At 42.6% G+C, this 13324-nt stretch overlaps 1 protein-coding gene across 6 annotated transcripts in view; it reads right to left on the reverse strand.

The window, feature by feature from the left end:
- The window catches only part of SMARCA2 (SWI/SNF related BAF chromatin remodeling complex subunit ATPase 2), a 172865-nt gene that overhangs the window by 82646 nt on the left and 76895 nt on the right, over positions 1-13324 (reverse strand). For all 6 annotated transcript variants that reach the window (XR_012332534.1, XM_019934753.3, XM_033858132.2 and 3 more), the window contains 4 exons: positions 8081-8188; positions 7368-7454; positions 4258-4304; positions 1838-2004 (listed from right to left, as the gene is read on the reverse strand). Coding sequence is in view for 5 of the 6 variants with exons in the window: in XM_019934753.3 (XP_019790312.1) it covers positions 1838-2004; positions 4258-4304; positions 7368-7454; positions 8081-8188 (409 nt within the window). In the remaining variant the exon portion in view is untranslated. The remainder of the gene's footprint in view (positions 1-1837; positions 2005-4257; positions 4305-7367; positions 7455-8080; positions 8189-13324) is intronic.

Here is a 13324-nt window from a genome sequence, read left to right on the forward strand (position 1 = left end):
TAAGAATCTGCCTGCCAATGCAGGGGACACGGGGTTGAGCCCTGCTCCGGGAAGATCCCACATGCCGTGGAGCAACTAAGCCCGTGCACCACAACTACTGAGCCTGCGAGCTAGAGCCCACGAGCCACAACTACTGAAGCCCGGGCGCCTAGAGTCCGAGATTGGCAACAAGAGAAGCCACTGCAATCAGAAGCCTGTGCACCGCAACGAAGAGCAGCCCCCGGTCGCCGCAACTAGACAAAGCCCGCGCGCCGCAACGGAGACCCAACGCAGCCAAAACAACGCAGCCAAAACATTTTTAAAAATTAAATAAAAATAAAGACACTCTCTCAAGCTGGTAAGAACACATTAGAGAGATTTGTTTCAAGGAAATCACTTCTTGCCAGTTTCCCAGACTCGAACATTCCAAGGTCACAGTCCCAAGAGAGCTGAGATTCCAAACGAAATGCCACAGAATAGTAAACAACAGTTCTACAGGACACCTGTGGGGGGCTGTACATCCAGGGAAAATAGAGCTGGCCGCCGCCCCCCTCACTCAAGCAGCAGTGAAGGAGGGCTTGCCTTTCAAAGGAAGAATGCTGACGGAAGGCTGAACTTACCCCTCACAGAGAGGGAGGAACCAATGCATCAGGTCAGAAGATGAGACACAAGGCAGATTTGCCAAAAGACAGACTGTGGTTGACGTAACTGTGTCATGAATTCAGAATTAACATTGACTTAACCATTCCTCTGTTTTCAGTGACTTTAAGGAGGACAGGCAAAAAGATTTTTAAAAAATCAAGTCTGTCAGAGGTATAATTAATTTAAAAGTTAATAAGGCCCTAAGAGTTACACCATATAGAGAATTCACTTAAAAACTCAAGTAAGAGAACATATGGCAGGTCCGAGGTTGGTAAATATCCAGTCATATCTAATTCACGGCAAAAGGGGGAGAAAATGTTGGATTGAAAATAAAACAACACCTTTTAATGAAACATAAACTTTAAATTTCCCATTTGACGATAACTTGAATATTGCATTGGATAAAAGTTGGCGCTCGTAACACCATGCAGGAATTCAACACCAGCCGGGCTATACATCAGCTCCTATCCCCACTTACTACTCTTTGAAAATGTTACCCCTGCCATGGTATGAAAATCTTGATACCTTTAATCTCTGAAATGCTAGAGCTGCCACCCCAATCATATAGCAACTTAGGGAGTATCCCTAAATTCCTACTTTCTTCCATTCGTATTTTCTGACTAATTTTTTAAGGACATGGTATTTAAATTTCACTCTTAAAATCAGGCCAATACTCTACACAGTTGGCAAGATCCAGGAAACAGGGAAGCCCTATCTCTTAACGTGGCATGTAGATATGTTCTATTTCGAAAAAGAGAGAAGCTTTAACGATAGATATCATCTTAAATGAACTACAACAGTGTCACTGAAGAAAGGAGTCATAGCCTTTATCCGCTTAAAATATGCCTTCACAGAGAAAGCTAAAGGCTTATCAAAATATTCTATATGGTGCACAGGTAACAGACAAGCCTAAGGGCAAGGAGAGTTTTTCAATTTTAGTTTAGTTTGGCTTATTTTAATTGTGGTACTTATCAGTGATCCTAAGTCCATTTGTATTGGTTTGTACGTGGGATAAACAGCAGCACAAATGATTTCAGCTTACTTTAAGCTGGAGGATATAAAGATTGCTCTCTAGAGAAGCTGCCCCCCACCCTGCTAGTTAAATCTTCAAGAATTTTACTGCTCCTTTTGGGGGAGACTGGAATTCGATCTGAGCGCCCATGATCCCTGCACTCTGGGCTGTGTGGCTTCAGAGCCTAATTCCTTACACACTTACCATCAAGGCGCAGGTAAAGGAAGTTCCGAAAAGCAAAGTAATCCTCCATGATGGTCATGAGAGACGTCATCTGGCAGAAAAGCAGCACGCGGTGATTAGTCGCTCTCAATTTTGGCAGAATACGATCAAGTAGCTCAAACTTTCCTGAGGCCCGATACAGCTCAGCCCTGAACCCAGAAATGCAAAACAAGAAGACAGTATTACTGCTGTCTTCTTGAAGGAGCCAGTAGCGCTTTGCTTTTCATATAGTGCCTTGTGCATAGGACACATTCAATAAATAACTACAGAATGAATGGATGGATGAATGAATGAGTGAATGAGTACCCACTCCGAAGCAACTGAGACTATTGCATGGAAAAAATAAACTATATTTCTAGAAAACCCATAAAAAGTATATTATATACTCTAGGTATGATGACAGTTTCTAGAAAGAAAAGGAAACCTAATACTTGGACTCTCTCAACTCTCCCTCCCTCTCTCTGTCTTTCCTACACATGCATATATGTATATGTTGTCATTTCCTTAAATCCCTAACTTATTAAGTACATAAAATTACTAATTTAGGGCACTTAAGATTCATTGAAATACTTACTGAGCACCTACTACGTGCCAAGCACACTGCTGGGCATGTGTATGAGCAAAATAGTATCCCTGCCTTCCAAATGGGTAATTAACAACTTGTGATAAGTCCTAAAAAGAAAAATAGCAAGTTGCTATGAGCGCTCATAGCAACATGTGACATCTTCTTTACATTAGAGCAGTGCTTGGCCAAACATCAGCCCCTGGACTGCTGTCTGTTTTTGTAAATAAAGTTTTATTGGAACACAGCCAGGCTCACTCATTTCTGTTTGCCTATGGACCGCTTTCAAGCTACCATGGCAAAGTTGAGCAGGTGCAACAGAGACTTTTTGGCCAGCAAAGGTGCAAACATTTGAGATTTGGCCCTTTGCAGAAAAGAATTTGGCAGCCACTGGTTTAGAACATCAAAGGTGACCCGCTGAAGAGCTAACAGTTTAGCTAAAACCTGAAATAAGCAAAAGGCAGCCAGGTGAAAAAGGTGGGCTTAGGATTGGAGAGGAGGAGATTCCAGGAAGCAGAAAGAGTATGTGCAAAGGCCCTGAGGAGTAAAAGAGCCTGGTGAGTCTAAAGAATTGAAAAAATGGTGTGTGTGGCTTAAGTTGGGGGGCAGAGAGGGATGCTGGGAGATGAGAGCAGAGACGAAGAAGGTGGGGGGGGGGACAGATCCTGTAGGGTTCTATTAGTTTTAGTTTTAAGTGCAACAGAAAGCCAATGATGGGTTTTAAACAGGGGGGTGACGAGATATGACATCTTTTTAAAAGATCACCATGTACACAGTGAAGAATGGATTGGGGAAGGGACACAATCCTGGCTTACACAGAAATTCACATTAAAAAACACGATGATAGAGTGCTGTCAGATAGAGAAGAATGTTAGTGAGTTAGAGTTCTTCTCCTCCACAAGAAACCACTCTCCTCTTTATCAACAGGGATGTGTCATATTATTAAAACTTAGTTGTAGGGGTGATGTTGTTGGGCAAACTCCCCAGTGCATGTGCAGTCTAGTCTATGATACTGAAACGTATCATTGGTAGTTGATTTTCTGACACACAGAACAGACATTTTCAAGTGTAAGTCTTCCCAACATCCATCGCCTACTGTGAGACTGTCCTCCAAACACCCCCTGAGGCCATGTTTTCAATATGCAAAACCCTGGCCAACCTGACGGCACCCGGAGTGAACAAAGGACCGAGAGAAAAGGAGAAAAGGAGAGACAAAGGAGAGCAACACAGTCTGCCCTTGGGATCCAAGAATTGACCCCTTTATCCTAATAATAAAAATTTCCCTGGTGCCGCACAAGCAAAACAGAGACTTTCTATTAATGCAACCTTCGGTTTTGTTGTGTTGCAGGCATGCACCTCTTCAATGTCCACCTGCTAATGAAAAATTATTTCTTATACAGACCATAGGCTAACAAATTACTGTCAAGGTGTATATACGCATAGCAGATGAGACATTTTCGTCTCATACACGTTAATGTTGAATATCAACTTGAGACTTCCTATGGTAAACTCGCTTTGAGCTCAAGCTACACTCTTGGTTATAAGAACCCTTGGAAGCTCTGACAACGTTTTTAGAACACTAGGACACTGTTAAGTCTACTAAAGGAGATCTATGTCCTTTGAATAGCCACTTGCTCAAGGCATGTAGTAATTTATGCCAGTAAAGTAAAAGGGAATGCTGATATCATTTTGGTTAACAACTTCTGTACCCTCTGCTGAGGAGAGAGGAGGGCTGAGGGGGCTGCCAGTTACGTATTTGTGTGATAGGAAACACTTCAGAGGGAAAAGTTAGGGAGGACCAACAAACTATGTTTTGGAAGAAAAAAAAATTAAGATTTACCCATTGATGACCCCATTTGAATAGCCCAGGTGTTCAGCAAAGGATTCCTTTAAAAGAGAGAGAAGAAAATGATTCTCAAAAACGGATCTGTAATTATTAACTTAATGATTATTCTATTAGTGAGGTCATCCTATCTATTTCTAGAGCACAGTTAAATAAGATAATGAATAAGTAAGAAAACACTCGTTATACAATGAACCAGAAACTCAAAGTCTTTGAATTCAGACTATAGTTCTGCCAGAAACGTATGCCGTAAGTCTGCAAGTCTCTAGACTCTCATACTGAGATGATAGGGCTAGTTCACTCATCAAACAGTGATTAAGTGTTGACTGGCCCAGGGCTGTGGTAGGCAGGTACTGGGAATCCAGAAAAAAATGAAGTCGCTACCCCAAGGAGCTTAGAGTCTAGACTAGAGGAAGAGCTTCGTACAAGCAAATCAAGATTAATATATACACATAAATACACTGTGGAAATAGTTAACAGTAAAAGTAATGATTATTTATGTACTACATACTGTAAATCTTAGTTTGGTGGAATCCTAACATCCCTTCCATACTGTGCTTTTCTGTATTATAAATAAGGCTCTAAATGTATACCACCCCTCAGGTGACCGGCTTCCACTTTTAAAACACAGAACTTAATTACAGAATTCCCTCCTCACTGATTCTGTGGAAGAAATAAGTTGCTGTTCTCCATGTGACTTTCGCATTCCTTCCTTATGGGAAGGGAGACCATCTGTGGGGAGGAGAGCACGTCACACCTTCACATTAACCACCAGCTGTCTCCCTTCTCTGCTCCCCTTCCTTCCCAGATCACTGAAGCTTTCCTCCAAGGGGACCAGATCCTCCCTTTGGGCTTTGCTCCCAAACATGCTCATCATTTATGGCAGGCCCAGCCCCTCCGGATGCTGCCCTGCCGGCAAAATTAACGCCAATGGACCTCATCTAAAAACCCTACCCTGACTCCAAGCCTACCCTTTCGTCTCTACAGGTGCCATTCCTGACTAGAGATTTGGGTCTCATCCATCTCTCAGATGGTATGTGTTGATAGATGGTGATAAGGTCAGGTATCAGCAGCATTTTAAAAACACTGCTTTCATTTCTCTGGTTTGAAGATCCCCAGGGAGGCAGTGAGCCCAATCCAGAGACCAGGTTTCTAGTATGAAGTAGTATGAACAAAGGGTGTGTAAGCAAACAAAACGAAGACAAAAGCAAAACGCACACACCGTCTCTGGTTCACAAGTGTGATACCTTTGCAAATAACTGTGGGTCTCATTGCCAGGAATGTGCTCCTGAAAGTTTTTTACATTAAAAAAATTGCAAATCAAAGTCTCTCTTTCTATTGACTGCTACTTAAAATGTCAATGTGCACGCAAAGGAGGACATGTTACTTGGACCTATAGCTTCTTTGATTCCCCCCCTTCCCTCCCCAGGTGCTCCAGACAGAAGCTTGACAACCTCTCCCTTCCTGACACGGCCCAGTGTGTCTCAGAGGTTCATCTTGGTACGATAACCAAAATGAAGTTAAGACTGACACCTAATTTTCATAATTTCTAAGTCCTCAAACTCCTCTATACTTTTACAAAGTAAATATCTTAAAGTTATTTTTAGGAAAAATAAGATAGTGGGTGACAGGTTGACCTGACATGACCCCGACCATTTTCATCAATAGATCTTTTTTTTTTTTGGGGGGGGCTCCTCTGATCCAACATGTACCCCCCACTAACTCATGGATACCTTACAGCCCATGTGTCACATTATTGGTTTACCAGACACTTCATACGTTATTTTTTTTTAAAGTTTATCCTCCTGCCAGTCCTATAATCTATTACCATCTGATGACAAGTCAAGTACTTATGAGTGACTTACACCAAGTCACAGTCAAAAGTGACCTGGGGTATAGACTTATTACCACACAGTGGATTCTCCCACGATGTGTCTAAACAGGCTTGTTGGTGGGACCTTCCCATCCCTCCCTTTCTTCCTTCTTTCTTTTCTTCCTTCCTTCCTTCCATCCATCCTTCCTTCCTTTTACTGTTGTCATTTTACTTATATTGAGGGCCTTTTACTCTATGAAGGAAGGGTTGCCTGTCCCTGAGGCAATAACAGTGTCAGGAGTTTTTCTGATTTCCCACCACAGGTGGGATAGGACTCCGGGACAGGGACAGAGGTGTGATATATACTGTCACCTAACAAGCACGATTACCAAAAAGAAGGAAGAAAAAAATAATCTTCAAAGTCAAGAATATTTCAGTCTCATTTCCAGGAATATGCTCCTGAAAGTTAAATTCCTAGAACCTTCTATTTATTTATTTGTTAATAAGCGGGTGCCGACACGGAGCCTGCAGTGACTTGCCCCATGCCTGCTTCTCATCTGTAGTGGAAAGTAAGCAGTGCCCTGGCAAGTAACTGTCGCCAGGACCATGTGCATCTGCGGCAACACTGAAAAGTGGAGGCTACAATTGTGGCTCCTTTTCCTTCCTGCTCAAGTCAATGGCTCCTACTGGGGTGAAATTGTCAACTTTAGGAAACTCATTCGCATGTAGCGAACAGGGCAGAATATGTCCTCTCCCCTAAAAATAGCTTCCTAGAGACCAGAGCCTCAGGATAAAAGCCTGTATCTACACTGTCATGAAAGAGGCCAGAAAGGAAAAAATACAAATCTAAGTAACAGACTAAAGTCAGTGACTTTTACAGAGAACATCCTTCTGTTCAACGGGTATAAATACATTATTTTAATATTTTCCACAGCATCCTTCTGAGGAAGCTGGATGTATTTATCATTATCTTCCATTTCGGAGCTCCTACTATAACAAGGCAAATCACAGCACCTACCCAAACCCACGTAATTGAGCCATAGCTTACAGCATTTTCTCACTACTTGAAACTCCTGGTTATAAAATTCCAGATGCGCAAGTGTCTGGTGCCAATGAGAATCCGTAACTAGAAAATTCATGTTTGTTAATTCTGCTCTTCAAGCTATCAGGCCATGTTGTTTCAACTTCCACACGTTTTAACGCTCTTTTATTTTTTATTAAAAAAATTGTCTGCATAGTATTAGTAGGAATAGCACAGTAAGGATCAGGGTCACGACAGAGAACGCAGACTTACCTCAATGTGCTGAAACATATATGGGTGATTGCAGATTTTTCTCAACTGCATGATAGTGTTCATAAGTGTCTTAGCGCCTCCTTTCCCCTAAGAACAAGTAGAGGAGAGTGAAAATAGAAGTTATTAATTGATCAGGTATTTCCCATTAAAAAAAAAATAGGCTTCTATAGAAACAGCAAAGGGCCATAGGTCTTCTCGGTAACCTACACCTCTTGTGGTCCAAAGTTCCTGTTACTATTACATAGTTGTTTCTGAGTTAGATATAACATCTTCCTTGTGACTAACTTATCCTTGAGGAGGGAATTATGCCCAGTGGATGGCTTTGAGAAATAACTGTCTATTCGCTAGGATTCACAGCTGTCTATTCCCTAGAACATGGAACAGATGCCCAGAGAATGAAACTGGGTTGTGAAACCTTCTATAATGCCACCACACCCTTAGGCAGCTATATTCCGTGCAGAACTGACACGAGCATAGCGAACTATTTTGGTGATACGAACACCAAGATGGTGTTCGTTTCTAACTGCTCCTATGCAGTTTGCAGGTAAGAGGCTAAGAGATTTTCTTAGGCAGCAACAATAGCTCCAGAAAAAGCCCAGTAATTGGCTTCGACAAATCAGCATTAGCAGGGATGTTTCCTAGGAGTATCCAGTGTCACAGCCCCAAGAAGATACATGACAGCACCTTGAGTTGCAACATCTTCCACAACGTACCTTCTTATCTTTCTCCGAACCGTCTGTGAGGAGGATCCCTTTGGCTTGCATATGGCGATACAGAATCTTCTGCAGAGCTGACATGTCACACTTGATCACATATTCAACCTGGGGAAAAAGAACAGTAAGTAGAGCGGGAGAGAGAAGGTGCCTGTTCTAAGAAGACTGTTGAGACATGGCTGCTGGTGGCACTCCTGGAACCACAAAGGTATCTCTCTTGCCCCCCTCTTGGATTCATGGAGGAGGTGGGGTGGGGTGGTGGTAGTGATGGAGAGGACCACAGTCGTCACTACTAAAGGTACCATTATACTGTAGAGACCTTCAAAAGGCTGTATGTCAATCACCACTGACACTAGGGTCATGTTTTCGGAAATTTCTTGACTTGTTCCATATTTGAGAGAAAGAGAGAGAGAGAGAGAGAGAGGCTGGCAAACTGTTCAAATTCAAAGATGTTCCACACAGAGTATTTTCTTTTCTATTTTTTTATAGTATTTCCTCTGCTTCCCACCTATACCTCCTTTCCTATGAACAGAACAGTTTTAGGAAAAACAGTGCTCGGCCAATAACCTCTGATTTTCTTTGGAAAACACATTTTTTTTTTTTTTTTTTTTTTTTTGCGGTATGTGGGCCTCTCACTATTGTGGCCTCTCCCGTTGCGGAGCACAGGCTCCGGACGCGCAGGCTCAGCGGCCATGGCTCACGGGCCCAGCCGCTCCGCGGCATGTGGGATCTTCCCGGACTGGGGCACGAACCCGTGTCCCCTGCATCGGCAGGCGGACTCTCAACCACTGCACCACCAGGGAAGCCCGGAAAACATTTTTTAAATGGTCCTACGTGGCTACCCCCAATACCGATCTGAAAAAGAGATTCATGAGAGCCCTAGGCTGACTATATGTAATTACCCTCTGCTTTTGAAGGATGAGAGGATCCTACCCTAGTGAGGATAACAGGCAAAGGAGAGGAATTCATCCACAATTGGATGCAACTTTAGGACCATATTCTTTAGCGGCAAGGCCGCATGTGCTTCCATTTTGAAATAACAGGAAAATCCAATTTAAAACAGTGACAGGGAATTCATGTGCTGGTGGTTTCACACACACCTGCAATACTTCTCGCACGCTCCTAATGCACACAATCTGCCCTGATTATTTCCTATTATTGTTTTTCTTTATTAAAAAAAATCCCCAGAATACAAATGTGAAATTTTCATAATAAACATCAGATTAATGCCTAGAAATCTGCAGAATGTGATTAAAAGCAAATCAGCAAGCTGCCTAATGTTTAACAAACTGATTAAAAATGATCAGGTTATTTTCAGCTCTGAGGGCCAGGGCGAGGAGGTCACAGATGAAGAGAAGTTGAATATTCATTCGATTGTTGCTTTAGAAGGAACCTGTCAGGCCAGCCAGAACCGCAACTAATAGCCTTTTGCTACTCGTTTTGATGCACCAAGTCAGATTAGAGAAAGGTGGACTCTTCTGCAGAAAAGTTAAGAAAGGCAAGTGACCTGCCATAGACTTGTTTTAGTTTTTAATGACTTTCTTGGCCAGGGTGGAAAAAACATCTCCAAGCTTAATAAATAAGGATGCACTGTTAGTACAGGCTTTGTGCTCCACAGACTTGATGCTGCATGTTTTTAAAGTACTTCGGCTTTTTCAAGAGCTGTTAACTCTCCACGAAACTTGATGACGGTGTAGAAGAATGTTAAACAACTTCAGACTTCAACAAGCATAAGGATAAAAATGACACCAAGGGCTAGTATTATTGAGTTCTTTCTATGGACCAGGCCCCGTGCAAAAATGCTTTATGTGCCCTCTCCCATTTCACTACACAAGAGCTGTAGGACAGTTACATTTAGTGGTGTTCCAGTTTTATAGATAAGGAACCTGAGCATCAGAAAGGTTAAGTGACTGGGCTGAAACGACGCAGCTATTTAATGGTGTAGTTAGGATCGAACCAGACTCGACTTCCTTAAGCTCTATGCTAAGGATGACCACGGAGACTTTTAGGTTTCCCAGTTCTGCCCTGATGGTTCACCTTCACCTGGGCCTCCCTGCCAGCCAGCCTGTGCACACTTTCCTGAATGTGGAAAGGAGGGCTGAGGCTTGCTCGTGAGTGCGTTAGGAGACAGAAGAACCAGAATGAGGGACTGGACCCTCAACCTCCTTCCCATCAGTTAGCTGCCGCTAAGAGCTGGAGGGCAGGGAGTTTGGGAAGCAGGAGGCATGCACGATGATGCCATGCAGAGAGGGATGTCAAACACCCCCAGAGGGGCCAAGTCAGCAGAGAAGCGAGCTCAACCCTAGAACCTGATGGCTGCTGTAGGAAGGCGATGTTCCCCCCAGCCCTCCTCCCAAGCACCATTAGGGGGTACCAGAAGCTAGTTTGATACACATCATCAAAATCACCATCCTAAGTTTCACGACTATATTTTACGTTTGCTCCCTGTAACCTCCCAAACAAGTCCAAGCTGTTTTGTTTGTCTTTGTACTTTCCCCCAGGCCTGGGCTGAGGGTCCTTAGTCTTAGGGCTTCCTTTCCAAATTTTACTCTCCCCGAGGGCTCTTTGGAAGACCTTCCCCAATCACATCTATCAGCCAAAGTCAATCTTCCTTTTCATTTCCCGCAAAGAAGTGGTCATTAAACTTTTTCGATGGCAGTTCCTTACCAGGAAGACACGCTAAAGCGCCTCTTCCCAATACACGCCCATATATTTAACTATGAATTACACGCACGCGCGGACATTAATGTCTCAAAACACAAGTTACCTTTAGGACAGGGGTCAATGTTAAAGGCAGTTGATTTATACCTACATTTTAAGAGGCCAATTTGATGACATCTAATTTTTTGGGTTATAATGGGGCTGGTGAAAACCCACACTAGGAACAGGAGAGGTGGCAGGACTGCCCTTTTCCTACCGTCCATCTGTGCTTACGTCATCCGTCTTGTTTTCAACCTGCAATCCTTTGCAGAATCTTTTAAAGCCCTTCATTCATTCTGAGGGTCGGGGGTGTCAGTTTAGTTAAAATGAGATCATCCTAGAATCCTTTTATCTGGATACGGGGAAACCCGCAATGCTCACAGTAGGCAGAAAGCGCAGGAACCAGGCTGTGACGGGGAGCGGATATCTGATGCCCCAGGTGGAGGTGCTTCCCGTCACACTCCCGCCCGGGATAACCGATACAGTCTAAGCAAGGTATCCTGACTTTCTGATGTGCATACACACCACACGGGTACCAGTGTCCATCTGTATGTTAAATTAATAAAGCTTAATTTTTTTTTATTTTTAAGAGAAAAAGTAATATAAATGGAAGCTCTAAAATCTTCTTCCCACACCTCAATGGATTACTAGTAAGCACCTCCCCACATACTCACACACACCCGCTTGTGTGCTCTGGGGACCCCTGTCCTAAAGCACTTGAATGCCTGGATCCTTCCTCCTGATGGGGTGGATGATGCTGCCTTTCATCGTCATGCCATTGCTCAGTGACATCTCACACCATGCCTCCAATTTCTGGTACAGCTCCTGCACCTTCCAGCCCCACCCAAGGGCAGTGCAGTGCACGGAGCAAGCCATCAGAGCTATGCATTGAGAAAAGGGCAGACTGAAGAATTCTAAGGTAGACATGCAGACTGACAGTGGCAAGGCGAGGAAAGTCTTTGTAATCATCGCACCATCTCAAACTCTGTTGGGTCTGGGTCACCTCCAAAAAACACGATGGTCCCTGATTAGAGCATGAATTTGAAAGTTCCTCAAAATATGCTGGTGTTGAAGGAAATAAAATCTATGACTCTTTAATAGGGATGATTCTCCCAACACGTTAGGCTTATGAGAGCCACTGGGACTGTTATTTTCAAATTATATGTAAAATTGGGGTGTCAGCCTCATGGACATGACAGTTATCTCCTAAGACTCCATATGTTAGTCATGATCAAATCGGTCCCTTCAGGGAGCTAAACTGGGGGGTTATATTGGCCCAGACTCTCCTCCCATATAACCCTGTAAAAGTTTTCAACCTTTATTCACAGTTTCTCCCTAAACACTATTCTTCACTTATAATTTCCCTTCCAAAAGGAGGCATTATTAGACCAATAAATCCAGACTACGGTGTGTGATATATTATCACTTTGTGAATTGAGATTTCCAAGATTAAATTTATGCAAGTCCCAGGTTCTAGAATCTATGGCAAGAGAGGAACAAAGTGATGATTAATTACATCAAGCATTCTAAATTTTTATATAATGAATATAAAAGCTGCCCATCTAAACAATGCTTTTTCGTGGTTTTATGCAGATTATATCAAAATCAGGGTCGATTTTAGGTAGGTCAACCTCTAGTTAATCTCAGACATTGTATACATATTTTATATTTAGACACACACACACACACACACACACACACAGCCAATGGCAAGTACAGTTGGTTCTTAATTATACAAAGGGGAAAGTCAGCACAGACAACTTCAAATGGGAGCTAAATCGAAACATCAATTTTTCTTTAGCTTAAGTTAGGTTTTATGTAATCCCTTTTCCATGAACTGCCCTTCTTCCGTAAGTGTAAGGAATGGATCTTATGCCAGTAGCTTGGTGGTGGTGTTGGGAGGGGCCTGGAGACAGTATATTCTCTTGCTCATTAGGCGTTTCATTAGACTCATTAAGTCATTAAATACTCATTGATTAAAACTAATTTTTATTAAATACTCATTCATTAAAACTAATTTTTCTATGAAGTAGAACTGCATTTATCAAACTGTGGCCCTTCTATGCCTGCTTTGGTATCATCTGAGGAAATACAGACTCCTGAGGTCACTCCCACTATACTGAACAGAATTACTGGGGCTAGGGCTGGTACTTTGTATTTTTAAGAGTTTTTCTATCTGAAAACTCAACAATAAGAAAAGAAATAATTGGGAAAAAAATTGGCCAAAGGTTTAAGCACCACTTCATCAAAGAAGACCTATGAATGCCAAATAAACACACGAAGACGAGTCACAGGATATCAGCACACAATTATTGAAATGGCCAACAGTGCTAAAAACTGAAAATATCAAGTGTTGAGGAGAATGTGGAGAAACTGGAATGCTCATACATTGCTGGCGGGACGACAAAATGGTTGAGACTCCTTAGAAAACCATTCGGAAGTTTCTCATAAAGTTATGTGTACATTTACCATATGACCAAGCAAGCCCACTCCTAGATATTTACTAAAATGAAATGAAAACCTATGTTCACACAAAAACCTATA

This window comes from Tursiops truncatus, chromosome 6 (assembly GCF_011762595.2).
Source record: "Tursiops truncatus isolate mTurTru1 chromosome 6, mTurTru1.mat.Y, whole genome shotgun sequence".
Taxonomy (NCBI): Eukaryota; Metazoa; Chordata; class Mammalia; order Artiodactyla; family Delphinidae; genus Tursiops; species Tursiops truncatus.